A 26,562-nucleotide genomic window follows, 5' to 3' on the forward strand; every position below is an offset into this window, starting at 1 on the left:
AAGTTACAAAATATTTGTATCCATCAAAAGACTCTATAGTTGGTCCCCAAACATCGGAATGCACAATTTCAAAAGGGTTACTAGCCCTAGACAAAGAGGAAGTAAATGGTAATCTAGTAAACTTAGAAAAATGACAAACATCACAAGGACTTGTAACTTTGCACATATTTGGGAACAAGGTGGATAGAACTTTTTCAGAAGGATGTGCTAGGCGTTGGTGCCAAAGTTGTTGTTCTTGAGCTAAGCTTGAAGTGACTTGAAAAACCTTGGGAACTTGAATATGCTTGGAAAGATAGTAGAGACCATTTAAGAAAAATCCTTCACCAATCGTCTTCTTGGTGACTACATCCTGAAAGATCACATTTTTGGGAGAGAAAATGGCAAGACAATTTAATGAGTTTGTGATCTTGCTAACAGATAAAAGTTGAAAAGGGAATGAGGGAACATAAAGAGCCTCAGACTCGACATCACTTGAGATCAAATGTATTTTTCCTTTTCCCACAACCATAACATTTTTTCCATTGGCAACTGACACTTGGGATGGAATAGAAAATTTTTCAAATTTATGCAAGTTTGTAGACTTGTTAGTCATATGATCAGTGGCTCCAGAATCTATAATCCAATAATCATGCACATTACCAATGTTGAGAGCAGTTGAGAAGGAGTGTAAGATACCTGGGATGTCCCTTTGTACCACGCCTTCATTTCCAGCCAGGAAGCCAGCAAACTGTCCTAGTAGTGCAGTTTGATTGTTGTCACACTGATTTAGTGGTCCTTCACTATCTCCAAGACCTTGTTTCTTGTGAAGAAACATAGCAAACTCGTTGATCAGTGCAGCTGGATTAGTGGTGAACTTCAGTGCTCCATCAGAAGAAGTTGTGGCAACATGATTTGCCTTGTAAGAAGGGTTGTACGAGCCTTTCGAGACACCTTTGTTATCCCTAGGAAACTTTGGTTTTAACTCTGGATGAAGAATCCAGCATCGATCTCTTGAGTGCCCACCAGCATCACAATGGCTACATTTTAAGCCAGTTTTCTTTCCTTTGTAGCCTCTCTCCTCACCAAGTTTTTGGTTAGAGAAGTAAGCCCTAGCTTCTGGTATATTTGCCTTCATGTCCAAGGTCATGACTTTCCTTCGAACCTCTTCTCTTTGAATTGTGGCACACACACTTGAAAAAGAAGGTAGGTCGGGATTCATGAGGATATGACTTCGAAGATCTTCGAATTCAGGACTCAGGCTTGCTAGGAGTTGGAATATTTTGTCTTCCTCGGCTCTTTAGTTAGCACAGCAGCGTCGATGGTGTGTGGTCGATACACATTCAGCTCGTTCCACATAGTGGTCAGCTTTCCAAGATGTTGCACAAATGGCTTCCCTTCCTGTTGCAAACCAGCAATGTCCTTCTTTAATTGAAACACTCTAGCCGCATTGTTCTGATTTCCATACATTTCCTTGAGATTTTTCCAAAGAGTCATGGAGGATTCAGCATAGCTAAAAATTTCTGCAATCTTACGATCCATGGAATTGAGTAGCCACGACATGACCAACTGGTCTTTGCATAGCCAAGCATCATACTCCGGTGAGGTAGTCTCAGGCATTGGAATAGCACCATTAACATAACCAAGCTTTGATCGTCCTCCCAGAGCAAGAGAAACTGCTCTCTCCCATGGAAGATAGTTAAACTCATTTAGCAAGACAGAACTAAGACGTTGATTTGGGTTGATATCAATATCTGAGTGTGGTGATGGTGGAGTAGCATGAAAGCCGTCTCCTTCCAAATTTACTAAGCTTTCTTCAGCCATGACTGAAGGACAAGAAGCTCACAAATCTCTCAAGAGAACATCACAGAGACAGGCCGGTTAGGGTCACTGCTCTGATACCATATTGAATTTTTGAATGTCTATATTTTGTATTATGTAAAACCAATGTACAAGGGAAGCTCATATAAATGAGCTTTGGAAGAAAGGAAAAGAAAAACAAAAGCCGAAAGAAAGGGAGGACAAGCATAAAACATGGAGCATAAAACATGGAAAAGTAAAGGTGAGGAAAACATGGAAAAGTAAAGATCTTCCAATAGCGCAGAATTCTTCACAGGGTTTTGCACCCGAGCTCTCTCCAACTTCTGCCATCCCTTGAATATATTCACAAAGGTCCCAGGAACCTTTAATTAGATCTCAAAGATAAGTAACCGGCCATTGTTATGTTCATTAAAACAGAAACAAATACTTGTATATTAAACTATTTATGAGCAACAGAGCAATTTTAATTTCTAATTATAAAACAAAATCTTTACCACTAATTAGATAATTCATTCAAGTACGAAAAGAAAACAGATTTGCACTCAAACAAGACAGATTCATGAAATATGCTACGGTAACGCCCCAAACATTTCAACACCGATAAACAGAACAACTTCATGTTTCAGACATCCGACAACTACATAAATTGGATCGTAAACATTCCAACTAAAGTTAAAATCTCTTAACTCAGAGCATAACCACACACTAGCAAAATTCATGGAAGATAGTAAGTGCCAATTAACAAGAGAGTCAAAAAGGCTCGAGGAGAAGGGGTCCCCAGCAGCGGCATCATTTCTGGCCGGACATGACCACAGAACACATACAAACAGATTTAAGGGGTTTTGTAATTCGTGGACAGGTGGAGCCACAATTGTCACTCTAAAAGAGACACTTTCTCAATTCTTGAATTAAAATCTAGACTCCAAGATTGCAAAACCACAGAATGTGGTGATTCCCTTTAGAAAATGTATATCACCATCGTTTATGCTCAAAGTTTAAACCTTCGTTTATGCAATCTCGCTGTTGTTTTTGCTTTCTTGTATGACCGGAAAACCAATAGAAAAATTGATAGGTCTCACTTGGAAATTGTTTCAAAAACCCTAACAACAAAAATGAAAAGTCTGCAACTTTGGCCAATAAACAATCAAGGGTGAAAAGAATTGGAAACTTTCACAGGATTCTTACATATAGAACTATTGAATTATATATTAGTTTAGGGAATAATTGGCAGGTTTAACCCCTAATCATGGAAAATGAAAGAAAGTTTGCAACTTTAGCCAAATTTTAACTTGTAAGAATCCTTACCTATACAATTATTGAATTTGACACCAGTTTATCAAGAATTGACAGGTTCCCCCACCCTTTTCCAAGTAACATTTGAATCAATTCGAGCTGTAATTAAACCCATAAGTTCTAGAGAATGTTACAAGTGAAAAAGACTTGCTAAAATTTCCAGGCATACCGGGAAATCATAAATACCAATAAACAAGAAAAAAAATGATGAGGAAAAAGAAATACCAGTTGAGAAGAAAAAAAATGGATGGGAGATGAGTTGGGTAATTGCCGGATTCAGTGAAAGTGCTACTGTCAGATGCCGAAGAAGTGATTTTTAAAGAAGGAGGAGGTGATGAAACTTGTTTAGCAAACTGAGTACGGAAGAAGGCTCCCATTAAACTAATAAACAAACAAAATTTAAAAACAGAGAGAGAGAGAGAGAGAGAGAGAGAGAGAGTTGAATAGTGATTGGCTTGTTAAGACTGGGCCTGCTAATCTTTTGTTCTACTGGGCTTGGTATTCTTGTATTTTTATTTTTATTTTAAACTGTTTTGTTGTGCTGTGAGAAATTGAGAATAAATCGGATGTAAAATAAAACAATTGATTGTTTGGTAAGTTTTTTTTCGTCAAAGTGTTTATAGTTTCTTGGGACGAAGATGGTGAAGATTATACGGAGAGGAGGCTGAGAGGTTTCTTCTCCAAGTTTGGCAAGGTTGACGAAAATGCTCTATAAGAATTGAGGTCGGGTAGAAATTTTCATGGCAACAACGGATGCAATGATTAACATATGACCGCGCTATTCGCTAAAAATTTGAAGGGCAAAAGCAGCAATGATTAACTAGGGTTTCAAAATTTGCTTGTGTATGCCTTTACTTTTAGTTTTGGTTTGGTCTAAACGTGAAGTACGTTCCCATCATCTGATATAATTTACAGTTCCTAAAATCAGATCTTTTCACTTTTATCAAACTCACATTATTCGTACAAAAAGATGACTCACCTCAACTCACGACCAAAATTGCTAAGAAAAACTTGGAATATGTTACAAACCAGATTCTGTATGCGAGCAAAAAACGCATTCAATTATCAACGAACGAGGACTCTGCAAGATCAATAGTGTGGGCAAGCGAAGCAGCTTTGTTCTCGCACTCCCTCTGCTCATCAGCTGGATCACTGTCAGCGACAATTCCTGCCCCGGCTTGGAGATGAGCGACCCACTCTCTGCGCTTGTTTGCGTCCTTGTATGAATACATTGTATCATACCGAAAGCTAGTTGGGAAAACAATAGTTCTCAGAGCAAGGGCAATGTCCATGTTGCCAGAAAACGAAATTCCCCCAAAGCCACCACTATATGGACCACGTCTAGTCACTTCCAGCTTATCGATCAGCTCCATGGCTTTCACCTGCATTGCAGTAAATGAGGAAACTCGAAAATCCTAAGCAAGTCCGTATAAGATGGATTAGGAAATCACGACATCATGTTCCATATATCAACCAATAGTGGTGTAATATGCAAATTCCTAACTGATTAGGTTAATCCTCAAGATTTGTACTTGCAGGATTATACAGGTTAATTAAGTCTAGGATCAATTTAAGCTAACTAATACGAAATAAAACAAGAATGCCAACAAAAATGAAAAAGGGCTCATGATGAAAACCTTCGGTGCTCCACTGACAGTCCCAACTGGCAACGCAGTACGCAGAACATCCCAGCTAGTTAAATCATCAAGTAACCATCCAGTGACCTACAATTACATTAAACCTCCATCCCCTTAATTCAATTGGCTCTTGAGTACATTACATTGATGAATACAGATATAGACCTAACGAGAAAAAAAATTCTGAAACTAATGTCTCAGATGCGCAAATGTGTCCCCAATCGTTATAGATATTAGGTTACTTATTATGTGTATTATCGGAAGGAGATACTTACTGTTGAACTTATACGCATGACATGGGAATAACGCTCAATGTTCATGAGCTTCTCAACCTTGACAGAACCAGGTTTTGAGACCTGCATGAACAAATTATCAATAGCATTATTATGGCCACAAGATACTTAATGATAAAAAAAAACAGATTGATAAAAATTTATAAATATAAGAAATAGTAGTCACGTAAGCCATGAACAGACAAGGCACCAAGTGTAAATTTATTAAGCTAATGTTGAAATATACATTAAATACTTTTACCCGCCATGGATTGAAAACAGACACCATGGATAATAAAATTTAGCATATGCATGGTTTTACACTCTGGAGAATAAAGTTCAACATACAGTAATAATCATACAAATACGAGAAGGGAAAGATGATAAACCTTCCCGACAACATTCCTCCCCAAGTCTACAAGCATAATATGCTCTGCAAATTGCTTTTCATCATTCAAAAGCTGCTTTTCCAGCAATAAATCCTCTTTAGGTGTTTTTCCTCTTCTAACAGTCCCAGCAAGAGGCCAGTTGGTGATCGTTTGCTATTAACAAAAATAAGAAATGCATAGCTCAGCAACATATAGCTAATGAAGATTACAACACTATCGTAGGGAAGCAAAAGGGACCAAAGAAGACATAAAATGTAGGACATCTTATAGGAACCATCGTAGAGGTTTAGGAGCTAGCAACAGAGTAACACAAACATTCAAATGTTAAAAAAATTTGGACTTCCTTGACTTACCTTGACAAGTGTCAGAATTTCTGGACTTGAAGCAACCAGAATACAGCCTCTAGCCTGATCATGGAAGTATATACTCATATAACCTTAGAATTAAAAGGTGAACAAGTAGACTGGAACCAATGACTCACTGAAAACGAGACAAACCAGTAAGTCATATATGGACCTGGATTAACTATCCTCAATGCTCGGTAAATTTCAAATGGGTCTGCAAATGTTCGCCTCTCAAAACGCTGGCTTAATACAATCTGAAATATATCCCCAGCTAGAATGTGTTCTTTAGCTTCCAACACTGCCTCCTTATATTCCTCCCTGTTTGATGCCTCTTGGGGGGAATCTAAATCCGAAACCAGTAAAAGAGGAAGGAGATCAGCTTCTCATAACAGTAATTGCACATAGGTGTCCCAGAAGTTATCGCCTCAGCATGATTCAGGGGCATCCTCGTTCGATCAATTTCTCTGTTGTTCAACTTTGCTAGCCATTCTGCAATAACATCCTGCAATGTTCTCCCCAACTGCGCAATACACTTCTCAGTGATCACTTGTTCACATAGATTGTTTTCATGCGATGAAGTAGGGATTCCAGATATGGTCCGTTCTGAGGTTGGTTTAAAATTCTCGCGACTGTACTCATGGTGAGAATCACATTGTGAAACCCCATGCGCATGCCAATATGTGCCACCAAATGCCTTATCACAACCTAAACAGTGTTGAGGAACAATGTTATTGGTGCGCGAAGGCATCATTCCTCTGCATGCTTGACATTGCAGATGGATAGTGGTTTGATTGCAGCGAAACCCGTCATACTCAGTACCACATTGAGGGCATGAATTTGACTCATTATCAGCTTCTTCATCCAACTGGTAGCGAGCCCTTTTTCCACAAAGATGTTTTCCAGAGTTTACAACAAGATTAGATTGTATTGTTGCGTAAGAGTCTAAAGTTGCCACTTCATCGTTGGAGCATTTTAGTGAAGAATCTGCTTTTAGTATTTCCCCCACAACATTAACCAGGAAGTGATTTCTTCCAACAAACTGTATCTCTTTAACCACTCAGAGAAGCATCCGTTGCAGAAATTAAGGAAGCAAGGAGCAATGGTAACAACATCATGCTATGTATTAAAGCAAATGCAGCATTTTGCATGCTTGACATCCATAGAAATCTTTAACTACTTCTGACAAGTTTCAGGACCAGGCAATACATTGAACCTGTAGCTCAAATATCCTTCCTTATCAGGACCTGAAATAATTTCACTTCCGCATCTGATAACAACAGTGTCTTCAGCTTGGATTACAGTCCCGTCAACAACTATTGCATTTGAACTTTTATTTTGTATTGTGGCAGAAGAGTGGTCTGAATTCCTTGTTATCTTGCACCACTTGCATTTGCGGATAGAAGAGAACACGATCTTTGAGCAAACTGCAATCTCATCTGAACTAATCTCAACATCCGGATATCTCGAGTCTGATGGAACAAGCTTGGCCCAGAATTCTTCACAGGGTATGCAAGATGCTCTAGTACCACTTAACTACCTCATTATTTCCGATAAGATACAGAGGCTATGAAAACAACTGATGCCCAAATCTAACAGGCAGGAGAGATTGAATACTCAAAGTTATTTATGCATATCATATGCCAACAATCAAGTTTATTATGAGCAGATCCACTACAGAATATTTGTAATCAATCAATTTCAACTTTGAGCGACAACTTCCAAGTTGACACAGTCCAAGATGACTAGCACTAAAGGCTCTAGTTTGCATAAGCAAGTAAAGATAGGACAGACTAATGGTATAATGTGCATCCGACATGTTATATAGCACCCCACTTACATGACTTGGAGGGATTTACTTTCCACTTAGCAGATCTAGAGCAACATTGCCAAAGCTATAAACAACACTTTCTGGAGCGACTCTTCCCACAGTGTAAATAAACAACCAGTAAAGTCAGCATATCTCAAGCAGGAAAAGTTCTTTAGATATAGTAACAACAAAAATGATCAAATGGATGAGTAGTAGTCAGACTAGAAAAGTTATTACCTTCTTAAATATTCAGGCCAAAACATGAAGGGCGAGGGTCACCATCCTACAAGTCCATCCAAACACTACATTATCACCCTAAAAAATGGTAATGGACACGGACATGACTGAAAATACGTATATTTTTAACTAAGATGATCAAATCTGAAAAAGGAATACCTCGTCAAAGAGAACCGTATAAGCATTCAAATCATGGTATAACGGACGACCCTTAGTACTACGATAATCTAAAACTTTAGCAATATAGATAGCCACACTTAAATGCATGGTCCACTCAATGGTTTGATTCTCCTTTTATGAAAAAGCAATGACCAAAAATTATTCTTCAACAAATACAGCCACTAATTCTCAATTTGGAGGAACAAAACTCAAAACATTGAATTGATTGCTTATGCAAATCTTGAGAAATTAGCAGTATGAAGACAAGCACAGTACATCCGCATTAGATAGAAGACTACACTAAAAAGTAAACACCACCCCCCCGCCACGACTTCTCTACATGAAAGGCAATTTTAACATCTTCTAGGATTAGCAATACTACCAGGTAAGATTAATGGCCTAACTGTTTCGTGTTATAGAAAAGTAATGTCAAAGCCATCTTGCATTTCATTGATTGTTTAAAAACTATATATTTGGAAGTACTTCACAAAAGGTTCATCCAGAAATCTTAGAAGCTAAGCTAAAAAGTAGCATTCTTGATACAAAAGCTAAAGCCAAAGACGAGAGAAAGCAAAAAAAAATGGTTGGATTTTGTTTGACATACAGTGGGACAAATGCTTAGCTAAAGTATCAGTAGGCAGGTACTCAGTAACTAGCAGCCTTTCACCCCCATCACGAAAATACCCAATCAAATTCGGATATCAACATTATGATATCCTAATAGTTTGAAATACAAAATCATATTGTATTCAGTTAGCTATGCTATAAAATGCATAACAATGATAGGACGTATCCAACTGGGATAAAGAATTACCTGCAACCTTACACCACCATGTATCCTCCCCACAAGTAAACGGTGTATATTTAGTGGATCCCAAATTGTGGAAATAAACTGTTTTGACTGAAGCTTCTCATTAAATCACCAACTTGTATGGTTTGCCCTGCCTGCAGATAACAAGCACATGATCCAATAGCGCTTAGGTTTAATCAAACCTTCCCCTCCACAATTAGTCCATGCTCATGCATCAAAATACACAAAAAATATTATAGGGACTATTATCATTGAAAAACTTGAAAGTAGAATCTAAATAGATTATCGAACTGTTAACTTGTTCTTTCCATACTAACTGGAATTACAAGTTAGTATCATTTGTTGAAATAAACAAAGACATCTACTGAATTTTTGAAATGCCTCTGTTCATATATCAGGATTTTAAAATCAATACAATGACTTAAAATACAGGTTTCTTTATTTTGAGTTCTTCGTAGACACTACAACGAATATCAGGATCTTAACTGAAAATCAATAAAAATGAAAGCAAACAACAAATGAGGATAGAATATAAGAGGGAAGAATCTAAATACTGAGCGAAAAAACTTCACATTTGGGCAGCCATTTTTGTCAAAATGTACTGCATATCAAGAGAATTCGCCATTCCTCAAAGGTCCCAGAAAAATAACCCAACAACCCACAAGTAGAGATAAATCACGAAGAAAACAGTTCATATGAAAATTCAGAAATTTATACTCCATCAGAAATTTCCAGAAAATTTGACCAACACAGACGCCAAAATTTCCCAAATAACAATAATCCAAAACAAACCCACAAAAATTCAATCAACGAAACAAACAAAGAGAAGGGAAGAAAACCGAAAACCGTTACCAGAGCGTCGACCAGTCTGTCAGATCCTCCCCTTGCAGCTCTCTGTGGCTCATCTTCATCACTTTTCAAATATTCATCAAGAACCCAAAGGGCTTGAAGAAGTCTATTTGGAAGAACCAAACCCGTTTGAGCATGATGTAGCAGATTGAACCGGTTCTACGCGGAGCTCGCCAAATCTCAGATTGCTGTCCGGACGACCTTTGTCCGCAACTTAGGGCCTGTTTGGGATTGAGGTGATTAATAAAAAAGCTACTATGAAAAAAAGCTATGAAAATTTTTGGTGTTTGGTAAACTTTGGAAAGCAGCTTTGTTTCAAAGTTGAGGGTGAAAAAAATCCCAAAACAAGGAGATGACAAGAAGCTGCAATTTGCAGCTTCCAAAAGCAGCTTATTTTCACCCACACACGGGTGAACAGTGTACAAGTTTAATGAAATTTTAATAACCCAAAACTGCCCTCCCCTTTCCCTTCACCTACGCTCTCACCTTTCTCCAGAGCTCTCTCGCACGCTCCACCTTTCAGAGCTCTCTCGCATAACCCGAACCTCTGCGATCTCTCCTCTCGTCCTCTCGTCCTCTCGTTCTCCAGGTTTCTCCAGGTTTCTCCAGGTAATTTGTTTGGATTTTTCAAATTAGGGATTGGGAGATTAGGGAAAGAGGAGTGGGAAGAGCAAAGGGATGAGGGTATGGGTGTCGGGAAAAACAAATGGGGATGGAGGGTGGGGAAAAATTAATTGGGGAAGGTGATATGGTTTGTGGAACAAATTAATTGGGGAAAAAATTAGGGTTTGTGGAGGAAACAAAAAAAAAAAATTGAGAGAGAAGTTTGATTACTTCTGTATTCGTTTTTTTGAAGAAGGTCTGCTTCTGATTTGGGTTTATGTAAGGGATAATTTGCTTTGCTCTGCTTCTAATCTGTGAACTGTGCTTCTGATTTGTCATGTGTTTTTTGGGTCAAAATATTCCTCAGAAGTTCCGGGTTTGTGTTGCAGGTGACACATTAGAAGATCGCAGCCAAGAAGTCAGAGGGTTTATAATCTCCAAAATTCTGGTTTGTTTTCCTTGATATAATATAATAGCACAAGTTATAATAAATTTTATTATTACTCTCTTTGGTTTTTGCTGGAAAGCTTAATTTTTTTTTTACATGATGCCATTGTATTTTCCCTTTCACTAATGACACAAATTGAGTCGACTGGGAAGATATCAAAACAAATCCGGAAGAAGAATTTGAAACAGCTTTTGTTTCAATTTCTTTTGTCCTTTGTTTATTGGAAACAGAAAGAGGAAATAAATAGAAAAGGGAACAAGAACTTCTTAGGTTTATGTGATTATCACCTCTAGGTTTTGTTTATCTGTTCATGATTTTGTTCATATTAGAGATAATACGAACTTGATCAGGAATAGATGAGTTTCCAAACTGAGTATGAAATTAAGTTGCAGCTCACATTAGATTTTTTTTGTTTGTTTTTGTTTTGTTTTTTTTTAAATTGTCTATCATTTGGATTCCAGTTTTGTATTTTTTCATGTGGGGGTTATTTTCATAGTAGCTTTTTTTTTTTTATCACCTCAAGGAGTCCCAAGCTATAGCTAAAGCATTTAAACACAACTGCAGTGAGGGATCATTTATATATGTATGTATGTATGTAATTTGGTGCTGCTGAAATTGTTTTTACAGGAGCATTTAAACACAGCTGCATACCTGTTCTAAACGCAGCTGCATACATGTTTTAAACACAGCTGCATACCTGTTTTAATGCTACTTCCGTCTGTGTTTGATTGGTTTTTGCCAAAATTGATCTTTTTCTAACGAGTGAATATATATGTATGTATGTATGTAATTTGGTGATGCTGAAATTGTTTTTACAGGAGCATTTAAACACGCTAATGTTGCTAGTTCAAGAATGGTACGACTTGATTTATAGGTTTAATTTGGAGGATTATTTTCCCTTGAGGTTTTTGGACTTTTATGGTGTGAAGAGGAAGTGTCTTTTGTATGTATATGTATCAAACTGTATATATATTACAAACTGTACCGAAGTCTGTGATGTAATCTTTTGTATGTATATGTATGTATATGTATTACAAACTGTAATCTCTTGTATTACAAACTGTTTCCACTTCAAACGCTGTCCCCAAACACGACTAAGTGAAGAACGCATATTTGCCTTGGACTCGGAACTACAAAAAGTCAAATTTTTATCAAATTACAAACTGTGAACGCATCTTTGCCTTGAACGCATCTTTGGCTTACAGAAAATACTTGCAAGGACATATAGAACGTTATCTATGAATGATTATTAACTTGTCTAACTACTCAAGGGAGCATTTGAGATAGAAATAAACATAAATTTTAGGGAGCATGTCGTCCTTTACATATAGAACGTTGTAATTCTTATAACATTTGACAAACATTAATCAAAATGAAATCCAGTGGCCCATAAAGGCCTAATAACTATTTATATGTGTGTATATACACAAACTGTGAACCCAATCTGTAGTTGGTATCATTGAATGTTTAACTCATAGTAGTCTAGTCATCATAAATAAAGAACACTTGCAGTTTATTATAGGTGAAACCAATCTTAAAATTATGGTTGGAAATGAATGCCAACAGTCGACACCGGGGGTGGACTATCGTTTCACCATGTCATGAAAAGTGAGGCTTTAGCTTCAGCTCTCACAAAACAGAGCAGAAGTCGAGTTGTATGTTGGGTAGTCTCATCAATACTTCGATAAGCAAGTGAAGATTGTCATTGCTACAATGGCTCTTCATAACTACATACGGAGGTATTCTGAACGTGATCGCCATTTTGATGACCCCAGGAACTTTTGCGAAGAAAGCGATAGTAGTGATGATGATGATGATGAATATCAAAATTATCAAGTTGAAGGATCACATAAGATAGAGGCATTAAGAAATAGAATAGCAACAAGTTTGATGAATGCATCTAATTAGACTACTTTCAAGTACATTAACAATATTGTACTAATGAATCCTAGCTATTCACTCTAAAATATTTCTATTAAAGTAGTTTGTCATACTAATTAATATTTAAGATAAAGTTTATAAATATTTTTCTTCTAAAAATAAAATATATTTAGTAATTCACTTTTATTTGTTAAGAAAATTAAATTAATAGCACATCTAGTAATATGCCCTTTTTGGTCATTTCATACAGTCACAACTGTTTTACAAAAAAGTTTACCAAACACTATGATACTGCTTTTTTTTTTCCAAAAGCACTTTTACAAAAAAGTTTACCAAACACTTTGCTGCTTTATTTCACAGCCGCTTATTCTCACAGCACAGCCGCTTATTCTCACAGCAGCTTTTTTTCAAATCACAGCAATACCAAACCAGCCCTTAGACACGCCCTTGCAGTTGTAGCACTAAGGTAGGCCTAGAAGGGCAGATGCGGCTGTGGGCCTGGGAGCACGCCAGCTGGGCTGAGAAGAATTGAACAGAAAGTGGGCCAGACAGGCGCAAAGGGCTGCGCCAGTTGCTGTGGATGGGAACGTGGCTGATGATGCTGGACTGGGCCCGCAGCATCCAAGGGCTGCGCTAGATGCTCAAGCTGGGATGCCAGGTTCTACGACCAACACCGAGTGAATTATTGACAAGAGAAATCCAAAAAGCACCAAAAAAAAAAAAAAAAAAAACCAATGAGGTCAGGATTTTTACTTTAGAAGAGATCGATCATGGCGCCGTACTTGAACTTGAAGAGCGACAAATCACGCTGGATTCCTTGAGGGTGCGATGTACACCAGAGAGGGTGCGAATTCGACAGAGATTTCCAGTTGAAAGGGTGCGACGCGACCGAGGAAAGCGAGGGAGAAATGAGAGATGATGGAGAAATGAGAGGGAGAAGAGGAAAGCATCGAGATCGGAGAGCTAAGAGATGTGCTGGTACGGTAGTAGTGGATCTTGGTGGGCCTAAAAGGGCAGATACGGCAGTGGGCCTGGGAGCACGCCAGCTGGGCTGAGAAGAATTGAACGGAAATTGGGCCAAACAGGAGCAAAGGGCTGCGCTAGTTGCTGCGGATGGGAATGTTGCTGATGATGCTGGACTGGGCCCACAGCATTCAAGAGCTGCGCCAGATGCTCTAGCCATCACCTTTGATTAGTTGCTCAAGCATTCAAGGGATGCCCGGCATCATGCCAGGTTCTACGACCAACACCGCGTGAATTATTGACTTTATAAGAACGAGTGGTTTTGTTTCTACACAAGTCATCACCTTTGATGTCGGTGTAGACCAGATCCTCCTGGGTCTTTGATTAGTTGTTATACATTCTCTGAACTGTGTCACAAAATATCCATTTGCAAAGAAGAGATCGATCATGGCGCTGGCGGTGGTTGGTGGAGCCGCTCTCTCCGGTTTCTTCCAGCAAGTATTTGTGAAGTTGGATTCTCAGGAGGTCAGGAACTTCATCAGAGGAAAGAAACTAACTGATGGGTTGCTGAAGAAGTTGAGGATCAAGTTGATGGCTGTCAGTGCAGTTTATGATGATGCCGAGCAAAAGCAATTACGTAACCCACATGTGAGGCTGTGGCTGCACGAGCTTAAAGAGGCAGTCCTTGATGCTGAGGACCTACTGGACGAGATCAAGACGGAAGCGTTGAGGCGGAAAATTGAAGCTGAATTTGGAAGTAGCACAAGCAAGGTACAAGACCTCATCTCTGCTTCTTTGCATGCTTTTGATGAGCCTGTAGACAGCAAGATAGAGGAAATTCTTGAGAGGCTAAGCTTCATTGTAGAACAAAAAGATGCCCTTGATTTGAAAAGAGGTAGTAGACACAAAATCTCACGAACATTGCTTTCAACTTCCTTAGTAGAAGGCTCTGATGTGTATGGAAGATATCATGAGAGGGAAACGATCATTCAGTTGTTGCTATCAAATGATGTCACTTGTAGTAAGATTGGCATTATTCCCATTGTGGGCATGGGTGGGATCGGAAAGACCACCCTTGCTCAGCTCTTATACAATGATGATAGAGTGAAGCAGCATTTTGATCTCCAGGCATGGGTTTGTACTTCTGATGAATTTGACGTTGTTAAGATCACACAAACAATTTATGCATCAGTCACTTCACAAACCTGTGATACCACAGACCTAAACCAGCTTCAAGTCAAACTCAAAGATGTTTTGGCGGGGAAGAAGTTTCTTTTTGTTCTTGATGATGTTTGGAACGAGAATTACAATATTTGGGATTCCTTAAGGCGCCCCTTCGAGTCTGGAGCTCATGGAAGTAAGATCATTGTCACCGCAAGGAATGATGGCGTTGCATCTACAATGGGTACTATTCAAACCCACTATTTAAAGCACTTACTTGAGGAAGACTGTTGGTTTTTATTTGCAAAACATGCCTCCAAAGATGCAAGTGGTGTTGTAGATCCAAATCTTGAGGTAATTGGAAGACAAATTGTTAGCAAGTGTAAAGGCCTTCCTTTAGCTGCAAAATCTCTCGGTGGTCTCTTACGCTCTGAACCAAATGTGGAGGAATGGGAAAATGTGCTAAAAAGTGATATATGGGAGTTGTCAGATGCAAAGATTGAAATTCTACCGGCTCTATGGCTAAGCTACCAGTACTTATCTCCGGTGTTGAAGCATTGTTTTGCTTATTGTTCGATATTTCCCAAAGATTATAGATTTCACAAGTCTGAATTAATTTTGTTGTGGATGGCCGAAGATCTTTTACAACCCCAAAAGAAAACTAGGTTGGAATATGTTGGAGAGAAATACTTTGATGATCTAATCTCACGATCATTTTTTCAGTACTCGTCTTCAAATGATTGTTTCATTATGCATGATCTGATTCATGATTTGGCGACTTACGTATGTGGGGAATTTTGCATTAGATTGGAAGACCACGACTTCTCATTGGACGTTGTGAGCAAGGTTCGTCATTTTTCTTATATGCAATATTCATCTAATCTTAATTCTGAGATATTTGACATTATTTATGAAGCTAAGTATCTGCGCACCTTCATTCTTGGCAAAAGATATTGTTGGCAAACAATACGACTTGATCTCCTTTTAATGCTACAGTGTTTAAGAGTTCTCAATCTACCTGGGCATTATATCGCGGAGTTGCCTGATTCGATTAGCAACTTGAAGCATCTACGGTACCTCAACTTATGTGGGAATCCAATAAAGAAATTACCAGACACGGTATGCAGTTTGTATAATTTACAAACGTTGTTGGTGTCGAAATGTAGATATCTAGCTGAGTTGCCCACCAATTTGAGAAGACTTATCAACTTGCGCCATCTTGATTTCAGAGGTACGCAAATAAAAAAGACGCCCCCCCACATGGGCAAATTGAAAGATCTCCAAACATTTGGAGGTGAGTTTGTCTTGAGCAAAGATGCTGGCGGAAACATTGATGAGTTAAAGGGGTTTCAGCATTTGAGTGGAAATCTTCATATTTCAGGGCTTCAAAATATCAAACGTGCTGAGGATGCTTTGGAGGCCAAACTGAAGGACAAGAAGCTCAGCGAAATACGTTTGAAATGGGAAGGTGACACTATTGATTCTCAAAACGATAGCCGAGTGCTGGGCAACCTGCAGCCCAACACAAAACTAAAAGTACTCGCTATTGAAGGATATGAAGGTACAAAGTTTCCAGGTTGGTTAGGAGATGAGTCTTTCTCTAACCTCGTCACTATCCGACTTGTGGATTGTGAATATTGCTTCTCCCTGCCAGCATTGGGGCAGCTACCCTCCCTCAAAAGGCTTGAAATTTATGGGTTAAATGGAGTGGAATCAGTGGGGTCTGAGTTTTATGGGGGAATTAAACCTGCATTTAGATCTCTGGAGTTTCTGAGTTTCTGCCGTATGCAGGAATGGCAAGAGTGGTGTTTCCCTGGAGGTGAAGAAGAAAAAGGCGGACATTTTCCTAATCTTCGTGAGCTTAGTCTGAAGCGCTGTCCCAAACTAACGGGGAAAATACCGTTAGACTACTTCCCAAGACTTGAGTGGGTAAGTTTGCAGGAAGTTAATATCGAATCCCTTTCTTGTTCGCAAGAATGCAACAAATTCAATATTGAACTCCCATCCCTCCATGAGTTGGAAATATCAGATTGCCCGAATCTGGTATGTTTTGTGGGTGGTGGAGTGCTGCTCGCGCCCAACTTGAAGGAGATAACTATTAACCATTTTAAGAACTTGTGGTCGGTGCCCGAAGATATGCAAATCTCGCTCCCATCTCTTCCGTCTCTGTCCATAGAAGGGTGTAAAGAATTTAAATCATTTCCGGAAGGATCTAAATTCTCATCCCTCGATGATTTGAAGATAATCGAGTGCCCAGAATTTGTGGGTTTCCCCTATGATGGAGGACTGCAAGCGCCCAACTTGAAGGAGATGGAAATCTATGAATGTAACAAATTCAGGTCACTGCCAGAGGAGATGCACACCTCTCTCCCGTCTCTTCAGTCTCTGTCCATAGGAGGGTGTAAAGAATTTAAATCATTTCCGGAAGAATCTAAATTCTCATCCCTCGATGATTTGAAGATAATCGAGTGCCCAGAATTTGTGGGTTTCCCCCATGGAGGAGGACTGCAAGCGCCTAACTTGAAGAAGATGGAAATCAAAGAATGTAACAAATTCAGGTCACTGCCAGAGGAGATGCACGCCTCTCTCCCATCTCTTCAGTCTCTGTCCATAGGAGGGTGTAAAGCATTTAAATCATTTCCGGAAGAATCTAAATTCTCATCCCTCAATGATTTGAAGATAATGGAGGGCCCATAATTTGTGGGTTTCCTCCATGGAGGACTGCAAGCGCCCAACTTGAAGGAGATGGAAATCAAAGAATGTAATAAATTCAGGTCACTGCCAGAGGAGATGCAAATCTCTCTCCCATCTCTCGAGTCTTTGTGTATAAGGGATTGTCCAGAATTGGAATCATTTCCGGAAGGGGGATTGCCGTCTAAATTGCGTTCACTCAGAATCTGGAGTTGTAAAAAACTGATGGCAAACCGTATGTGGTGGGGTCTACAAACACAAACCTCTCTCAAACACTTGGAGGTCAGCTTCTTAGAATGTGAAGAAGAAGAAATTGTGGAATCATTTCCAGAAGAGGGGCTGCTGCCAACCACTCTCACTTCTCTGCGTATCTTCCAGAATCCGAGTCTGAAAACCATTGACGTCAAGGCGTTAAGACACCTCATCTCTCTCGAGGTGTTGGTGATTTCTCATTGTCCTCAACTCCAGAGCTTGCCAGACGAAGGGCTACCCTCTTCTCTTTCTTATCTACGTATCACCGGGTCTGATTTGCTAACACAACGGTGCCAGAGAGACACGGAAGAAGATTGGGCCAAGATTTCTCACATCCCCAAGGTAGTGATTGATGGCCGAGAGAACGGTACGTAATTCGTCAGCGTGCGTTTATGTGTTTGTTTACGATATGGTTGTGTAAATTTTAAATCATAAACATGTTTCAAATATTAATATTCACGTATTAACAAATTTTACAGGTACTCTTGTTCCTTAAAAACTTGAAAGTATTTGCCATAGAAAGATACGGAGCTACAAAAATCCCAAATCGGTTAGGAGATGACTTGTTACTCTTCGACTTATGGATTGTGAATATTGTTTTTCGATGCCAGCATTGGCACGGCTACCATCTCTCAGAAGGCTTGAAACTGATGGGTTAAATGGAGTGGAATTGTTTCAGTGTTGGTTCTACTCTCCCTCTTTTCTTACTGTGTCTTATGGTGCTTCTATTATACAACAGTCTGTTGTATTGAACTAGTCTTCGGTGAAAAGGGAGCTTCAACAAGTTTATGAGCTCTAGTTTCCGAATTTCCTTTTTCAAGTTTGTTTCCAAATTATGTCTATATAGAGGTAGATTTAGGTACTTTGTGGACTTCGAATTCAAATGTTTGGTTTGTAAAATATGGATGATGATTTCGTTTCTATGGAACTGTGAATCTATGATCATGCATGAATGTTGTAAGACCAAAGTATCAAAAACCCTCTGTTGTTTACTAATCGATCTCAACTGGTCTAAATTCTACTTGTTTAAGTAGTATTGCCAAGATGATCTTATCTATTAATCATGTCTTATCAAATGATTACCATTTCATCATTCCCTTGGGGATGCACAGAGCTACAAAAGTTTTCAAGTTGCTTTGCATGTGTAGGTCTGAGAGTCGTGCAATGATATATACGTGAAAATTATGAGCAAACAAAAGTAAACAACTCTTAAACATTAATTCTGGCTGCCAGAAAATCTCAGTAGTACCAGAGAAGATAAGCTTGTAAAAGTATCTAATTCTCAAAACAGAGGAAACAAGAGAGAGAAAATCTACATATTAGTACCCCTTATTGGCCGGCACACATGATTTCTTTTACGAGTATGTTCTTCATTATGGTGCCGTGTTCGACATGCATATCCATACCAGCAGTTTTCCCTGTTTGATGCCTTTGGGTGTATTTGATATTTGGGAATCGAAATCCAAAACCAGTACAAGAGGAAAGAGATCAGCTTCTCATAACAGTAATTGCACGTAGGTGTCCCTGAAGTTATCGCCTCAGCATGATTCAGGGGCATCCTCGTTTGATTAATTTCTCCGTTGTTCAACTTTGCAATAACATCCTGCAATGTTCTTCCCAACAGTGCAATACATTTCTCAGTGATAACTTGTTCGTGTTGATTGGTTTAAAAGTAACGCAACTGCACACGCAGTGTGAATCACTTTGTGCAACCCCTGCGTGCCAATATGTACCAGAAAATGCCTGATCACGTCCTAAACAGTGTTGAGGTACACTGTTATTGGTTCGCGAGGCGTCATTCCTTCGCATGCTTGACATTGCCGATGGATAGTGGTTTGATTGCAAACCCCACCATATTCAGTACCAATTGAGGGTTAAAATACCTCATCACTCTTTTCCTGATAGCGGTGCCAGAGAGACAGAAATATTGGGTCAAGGTTGCTCTCGGTTCTTGCAATGGTAATTTTTCAATCTGTACCTTGATCAGTTAACATGCTTACCCATCCAACCCCAACCTTCTTTTTAAGAATTAAAATTGACACTATTTTTGTCCCTCATGGAGTTTGATAAATTTGCTCGATCACTTTTACATGTTTCTCCTGGTAGCTCTTAAATCATCCTTCTACTACTCAACAGATATCAATCCGAAACATAAGGCTTGTTCAGGTACGCTCTCTTGTTTGAAATTTGTATTTCTTCTTATGCTGTTTGGTATGGTAAGTTAGTTTTCCCATGTCCTTAGACCTCTCAGTCGAACTTCAATTCAATATTGATCATTTCCTACAACATCTTCTCAATGTGTTTTGTTCTAAAAGTTTTACTATTTGTTTCTTTTCTCTACCGTTGGTTAAACTACCATCACGAACATACGAAATTACTGTCGATAGAGCTTTTTGGTTTTCTGGCATCTGTTATAGCTTAATACTAGAAAAATTGTCCGTGCTCTGCTGCGGGGTTTCAAACTATAATAGACAACAGTCTTTAAATAATATTCATAGAAAAATTCACTCAAAAGGCAACAGCACGACAGTCACATTCTGAAATGCAGCAATTTAGACAATGCACATTTTACTTGAGTAATTTCCACAAAATCACAAATTAACAGTCATCTACAAATAATTGAAAAATCAAGAGATAGGTGAATCAATACGGTAAAATAAGCAGTTCAATTTGAGTTTACATTCTATTAAGTTAACATCACAAGCCAATCAATTTATGGTTATGGTTTTCAATCGGTGTTTTATTGTCTTCTTTTTACATTAGTGGTTCTTTCCAAATACAAAGTTTAGTCTTCTTAGCAAAGTCATTATTTTTTATAGTGGTTGGTTGAAATAAAGAGGTAGTATGAAATTGTGACCATTAGACAATAGTATGGCTGTGATCTAATGGTAAATGACCTTAATTTCACTCATAAGTTTGGTTTCAAACTCACTACATAAAAACAATGTCAACTTGCAAGACACTATATGAACTAGCTAGCTAGTTGAATAAGCTTGTTCCCCTATTTTTTCCCTTTCTTTTGAGTAATTTCCTCCTTCCCCTCCCTCCCCCCAAACTATCTTCTTCCCATTTTGCACTTTCCCGAAAGCCTTTTCTCTATCCCCGTCTTCCCTTTATCACATGCTTTTTTATCCTAGCCATAATTAGACTAATGTGATTTATACCTAGAGAATAATGTGCTTTTTCACATGCTTTTTTCTCTCAAAATTTATAGAAATATGAAAATGATCATTACAAATTTCAGATCCTACATTAACCTAAATTAAAACAATTATTCAAATTCCTAAATTAAAACAGCATTTAGAAGCACTACAAATTCAAATCACAAAAAACATCAACAACATGGTGAGAATGAAGCTTTATTTTATAGAAAATGATAAATCTTTCTCAACCAATATGCTAAAAATGTCCACCATCAGTATATAATAAAAAACAGAATGCTAACTTCATCACATAGCACCACCTTTAAACGCATTTCATTCATAACTTAAATTAAGAAAAAATTTGACATTCACATGCCACTCATTAAGAAACTGATACTAACTGAAGTTGTATATTGTAAAATGCAACCGCTTTTAGAATTCCTAAGTCATATCAGTTAGCAAGAAACCCATACTAACTCAAGTTGTATAGTGTAATAACACAACTGCAAAAAGACCAAGCTTCTGCTACTAAAAAACTTTTACAAAATCATAAAATTCTTAACAGTTTGAACCCTACTGGAAAGTTTATATGAGTTGAAGAACAGTCATACTTAAGTGCAGCAAGATCATAACCTCTTGCAGCCTCTACATTATCATTTTATTTTCTATTTTTTTTCAATCCCTTTTCACTTCGTAATATTAAATGACACACCCCGACCGAGATCGGAGCGTGCTGGCCGTCACACAAAGGTGACGTAGCCATGTGCACGTGCGGAAGCTAATAAAGTAGTAATATAAAAGTACGAATAATTAAAAACTAGCATACTAGATACTAAAACAAGTGCTAGTAAGTGAGATACAATTTCAGAGCAGGTCTATAGCAGCCCAAACGAAAACGACAACAGTAGTACGCCCGAAGGCGACCCTACAATGGGGAGTGTCTGTCAGAAACGCCGGAAAGCCCTCAAAGGAAACCACCGCAACTGCTAAGCAACTAGAACCTGGAGGGGCGCAAAACAAAAGCGTGAGTGGGCAAAAACAAAGCTCTTTGAAAACCATTTAGCAAAATACATTCTAACCCCTCGCCGTAAAACCTGTATACTTCCCAGAAAATAAACATATAAACGTATGTATAAACATGCCAAACATGCTCAAGGGTATGCCAATCATGCTCAAGATATGCCATGCTAAAGCCTCATAATGAATGTAAGTGCCCAGGTATAAATCATATCAACATCATAACATCTGACAGCCGGAGTCACCTAACGTGACCTGTACGGCTGCATCTAGAGCTCAAATCTCAACTCTATAACTGAACCTGCCCACGAGTCGGAACCACTCAAGGTGGTCTGTACGACAGGCCTGGGTGTAACATATATATACGCTCTAGTGCTACGATCACGTGAAGGCTGTGCGAATAATCGCGAGTCACCTACGAGTCGGAACCACCTAATGTGGTCTGTACGACAGGCCTATGCACCTAACTTGGATCCAAGCTGAGCGTGTGGTGCGGGAGGTGAACATCACGTGAAGGACTGTGCCCTACTCTGGGCGGAAGCACTAACACCGGGGGTGCAGGTTATGAGCTCTCTAAGTCTCTCAACTACTGCTAAAAGTAAATATGAATACCACTTACATGGCACTTACCTGTGCGTCCTCAGCACCCAATATGCATATATATATGTATGCCACTACTAATGCGTGCAATGATGCATAAACGATAATAATAACATGCATGGCATAAGGCAAATAACCCTTTTAAATCAATTTCTGGGAATATAAATGTATATAGGTATATACGGAAAACAAAAGCCCACTCACTGATATGTAGAAGGGTCGTAGCCCCCCTGCCTCGCGTGTGCACGCTCGTCCTCGGGGTACGTGTCACCTAAATGCGAAACAACTATAAAAACGTTAACTTTAAAGCACATAACTGACTTCTCGTAATAACTTCTCATACATTGCTCAAAATGGACAAATGAATATACCAACGTGCTCTACACAACCTCAGGATCACAACCATATTTTTAAAATAAATTTCCTCCGCCGCACGCGCCCCCACGCGCCGGCCAAGGCACGGACCTACGCGCCCCCCACGCGCGGCCACGTGCCATGCACACTGACGGTGTCAACAGACGCCGTCAGGAATATTCCGTTAAACTGACGGAATATTCCGTTAAAACTAACAGGTTCCGTTAACGGCGTCAGGAATATTCCGTCAGAATTGACGGAATATTCCGTCGCCTTCTTCATTCAATCGCCGGCGACGTCGCCGGCGCCGGAAACTGGGAAAACCTGCAACTTGGGTTTTCTCGCTCGTTTCTCAACCGTTTTTCGTGATTCTTGGACCAAATGAAAGCCCTAGACTAGTAGAACATGTCCCAACAAGTTTTAAGGCCTAAAAATACGAGATTATACCTGTGCAAATTCTCCAAAACCGGCCAACTTAGAACAGGACGATCCCGACGTCCAATTTTGTCCAACGAAGCACTCCGAGGCTCCTTGGGACCTCACCAACACATCTACAAGCTTCAAAAGCCCAAAAACTCAATGTATAAATTTTGCATGAACAGTACTCAAATCGGCCATTGTTGAATCGACGTGAAAACGAAGTATTCCTCACCTGAAAATGGTATGGTTGTGCTCGCCTCGACCTCACGAGTTGAATGGTGTCTTTGGTTTCCACGATCTGCTAAGGTTTGGGGGATTTTGTGTGTTGTCCGTACATTACAGAGAGAAGAGGAAGGAATGGAGCTCGGGGAACTCACAGAGAGAGAGAGACAGAGAGAGACAGTGTGTGTGTGTGGCCCTAAGCTTGCCAACACCACACAAAACAACCAAAAACAATAATACGAAAACCAGCTAGGGGTAAAAGGGTCATTTCCTATGCACGTTTCCGATATCTCCGGGACGGGACGTCACAACCTTCCCACCTTAATAGAATTTCGTCCCGAAATTCAAACAACCAAGTAACAGCCCCTAGTGGTCAAGGAACAAACGAGGATACAAATCCCTCATTCGATCTTCTGTCTCCCACGTTGCTTCCTCAACTGAATGATTCCTCCACAGAACCTTCACTAAATTCACCGTCTTGTTCCTCAAACTCTTCTCTTTCCAATCAATGATCGTCACCGGTTCCTCATCATACGTCAAATCTGGGTTAATCTCAAGCGGTTGAGGAGGTATCACGTGAGATGGATCAGCAACATAGTGTCGGAGCATAGACACGTGAAAAACATTATGCACTCTAGCCAACTCCGGAGGCAACTCCAACCTGTAAGCTACCTCACCAACTCGTTCTGTGACCATGTATGGTCCGATGTACCTGGGACTCAACTTCCCCTTTTTCCCAAATCGAACGACACCTCTCCACGGTGAAAGCTTCAGAAACACCCAGTATCCGACATCATATGTTATGTCCGTCGCATGCCGATCCGCTAGACTCTTCTGCCTGTCCTGAGCTGCTTTTAGGTTAGACTTAATCACCTGAACATTCTGAGTAGTCTCCTCGACAATCTCTGGACCCACTAAAACTCTTTCGCCAACCTCTGACCAACACAACGGTGTGCGACAAGCTCTGCCATACAAGGCCTCAAATGGCGCCATGCCAATGCTCGAATGAAAACTGTTGTTGTAAGCAAATTCCATCAAATCTAATCGCTGGTGCCAAGCATCACCAAACTGCAACACCGAAGCTCGCAGCATATCCTCCAAGGTCTGAATAGTTCTCTCTGACTGTCCGTCAGTCTGTGGATGATACGCCATACTGTAAAGTAATCTTGTGCCCAAAGCTTCCTGGAAAGCTACCCAAAACTTCGATGTAAATCGTGGATCACGATCCGAGACAATACTCACCGGAACACCATGGTACTTCACAACCTTTGAGATAAATAACTCCGCCAACCGACTCAAAGAATACTTCTCTCTTACCGGAATAAAATGAGCCGATTTAGTGAGTCGATCAACGATCACCCAAATGCCGTCAAAGCCATTTTGTGTACGCGGCAACTTGTACACAAAATCCATGGTGATATTTTCCCATTTCCACTCCGGAACGGGAAGTGGCTGCAACAACCCAAACGGCTTCTTCCTCTCTGCTTTAACCTGCTGACACACAGCACACCTGCTCACATACTCGGCTATCTCCCTCTTCATACCCGGCCAATAATAAAATGGTCGAATGGTACGATACATTTTAGTAGCTCCTGGATGCATGGCGTAAGCCGAGATATGTGCTTCATCCAGAATTTCTTTCTTCAACTCCACACTATTAGGCACGAACATTCTACCTTCTAGCATCAACATGTCATCCGAATCACGAACTCTGAGGTCTCGCCTCCTTCCTTGCTCTCGAGCTTGAATTAGTTCTTGAGTCTCCTGATCAGCTACCTGAGCTTCAAGCACCCGATCGACAAGTATCGGTCTAACTTGAAAATTAGCAAGTAGCGCCACATCTCGATCTTCGGCTTCTAGCCTTACTCCCATAGCACGCAAGTCCACCAAAAGAGGAGCACGACTAGCGTACAACGCATTAATGCGGCCCTGTGACTTCCTGCTAAGTGCATCAGCCACTACGTTCGCACGACCAGGATGATAATCAATCGTGCAATCGTAGTCGCTGAGCAACTCCAACCACCTCCGCTGACGAAGATTAAGCTCCTTCTGAGTAAAAAGGTACTGGAGACTCTTGTGATCTGTAAAGATCCTGCACTTCTCTCCGTAAAGATAGTGTCTCCACAACTTCAACGCAAAAATGATAGCAGCCAACTCCAAATCATGTGTAGGGTAATTCATCTCATGAGGTTTCAACTGTCGCGAAGCATAAGCAATCACCCTACCATGCTGCATCAATACACATCCCAGACCATTCAAGGAAGCATCGCTATAAACCTCGAAATCACCACTATCGTCTGGGAGTGCCAAAACAGGTGCATGAGTGAGACAATGCTTCAACTGCTGGAAACTCTGCTCACACCTATCATCCCACTCAAATTTAACATCCTTCCTCGTTAACCTCGTCAACGGCAAGGCAATCACCAAAAAATCCTTAACAAACCTCCGATAATACCCTGCCAAACCAAGGAAACTTCTCACCTCGGTGACGGTTCGTGGTTGCTCCCAACTCTCCACAGCTGCCACCTTCTGAGGGTCAACCAGAATACCCTGAGCAGAAATGACGTGCCCCAAGAACGCAACTTGGTCTAACCAGAACTGGCACTTGCTAAACTTAGCATATAACTGGTGTTCCCTCAACCTCTTCAACACCAAAGTAAGATGTCGAACATGCTCCACCTTCGACTTAGAATACACCATAATATCGTCGATGAAGACAATAACAAACCTATCCAGATAAGGCTGAAACACCCGATTCATTAAATCCATAAAGGCAGCTGGTGCATTCGTCAACCCAAATGGCATAACCAGAAACTCGTAATGACCGTAGCGAGTCCTGAACGCCGTCTTAGGGACATCATCCCTACTGATCTTCAGCTGATAGTAACCAGACCTCAAATCAATCTTAGAGAACACACAAGCACCTCTCAGTTGATCGAACAAATCATCGATACGAGGCAATGGATAACGGTTTTTAATCGTCACCCGATTGAGTTGCCTGTAATCGATGCACAGCCTCAAAGTTCCATCCTTCTTCCTCACAAACAACACTGGAGCGCCCCAAGGCGAAGTACTAGGCTGGATAAATCCCTTATCCACTAACTCTTGCAGCTGAACTTTCAATTCCCTCAACTCCGCGGGAGCCATACGATAAGGAGTTAAAGAAATAGGATTTGTACCTGGAATCAACTCAATGGTGAACTCCACATCTC

At 40.0% G+C, this 26,562-nt stretch overlaps 3 protein-coding genes, 1 long non-coding RNA gene and 2 pseudogenes across 5 annotated transcripts; 2 read left to right on the plus strand and 4 right to left on the minus strand.

Moving 5' to 3' along the window:
• Window positions 1–1,242: 1,242 nt before the first annotated feature.
• On the minus strand, window positions 1,243–1,800 carry LOC148692732 (uncharacterized). Its single transcript, XM_088679586.1, has 2 exons — window positions 1,543–1,800; window positions 1,243–1,449 (listed from the first exon to the last, which is right to left on the minus strand). Exons 1-2 carry the CDS (start codon window positions 1,798–1,800, stop codon window positions 1,243–1,245), a joined length of 465 nt encoding a protein of 154 aa, XP_088535712.1.
• Window positions 1,801–3,998: 2,198 nt separating this feature from the next.
• LOC148692733 (anthranilate synthase alpha subunit 2, chloroplastic-like) lies at window positions 3,999–6,085 on the minus strand. The gene is made up of 5 exons (XM_088679309.1): window positions 5,742–6,085; window positions 5,389–5,541; window positions 5,003–5,083; window positions 4,728–4,814; window positions 3,999–4,472 (listed from the first exon to the last, which is right to left on the minus strand). The coding sequence occupies exons 1-5, from the start codon at window positions 5,817–5,819 to the stop codon at window positions 4,149–4,151; spliced, it is 723 nt and encodes a 240-aa protein (XP_088535435.1). The 5' UTR covers window positions 5,820–6,085; the 3' UTR covers window positions 3,999–4,148.
• Window positions 6,004–8,043, minus strand: LOC148692734 (uncharacterized; annotated as a pseudogene).
• A 5,894-nt stretch (window positions 8,044–13,937) lies between these two features.
• On the plus strand, window positions 13,938–16,090 carry LOC137743434 (putative disease resistance RPP13-like protein 1 pseudogene; annotated as a pseudogene). Its single transcript, XR_015953137.1, has one exon. The product of XR_015953137.1 is annotated as a putative disease resistance RPP13-like protein 1 pseudogene (transcript).
• Window positions 16,091–17,257: 1,167 nt separating this feature from the next.
• On the plus strand, window positions 17,258–18,590 carry LOC148692735 (putative disease resistance protein At3g14460). Its single transcript, XM_088679310.1, has 2 exons — window positions 17,258–17,961; window positions 18,074–18,590. Exons 1-2 carry the CDS (start codon window positions 17,397–17,399, stop codon window positions 18,088–18,090), a joined length of 582 nt encoding a protein of 193 aa, XP_088535436.1. The 5' UTR covers window positions 17,258–17,396; the 3' UTR covers window positions 18,091–18,590.
• A 202-nt stretch (window positions 18,591–18,792) lies between these two features.
• On the minus strand, window positions 18,793–22,633 carry LOC148692736 (uncharacterized). The gene is made up of 2 exons (XR_015953044.1): window positions 22,559–22,633; window positions 18,793–21,738 (listed from the first exon to the last, which is right to left on the minus strand). It is a non-coding gene; the product is annotated as an uncharacterized LOC148692736 (long non-coding RNA).
• Window positions 22,634–26,562: the final 3,929 nt, after the last annotated feature.

This window comes from Pyrus communis, chromosome 11, assembly GCF_041283825.1.
Source record: "Pyrus communis isolate YQ-2024b chromosome 11, ASM4128382v1, whole genome shotgun sequence".
Taxonomy (NCBI): domain Eukaryota; kingdom Viridiplantae; phylum Streptophyta; class Magnoliopsida; order Rosales; family Rosaceae; genus Pyrus; species Pyrus communis.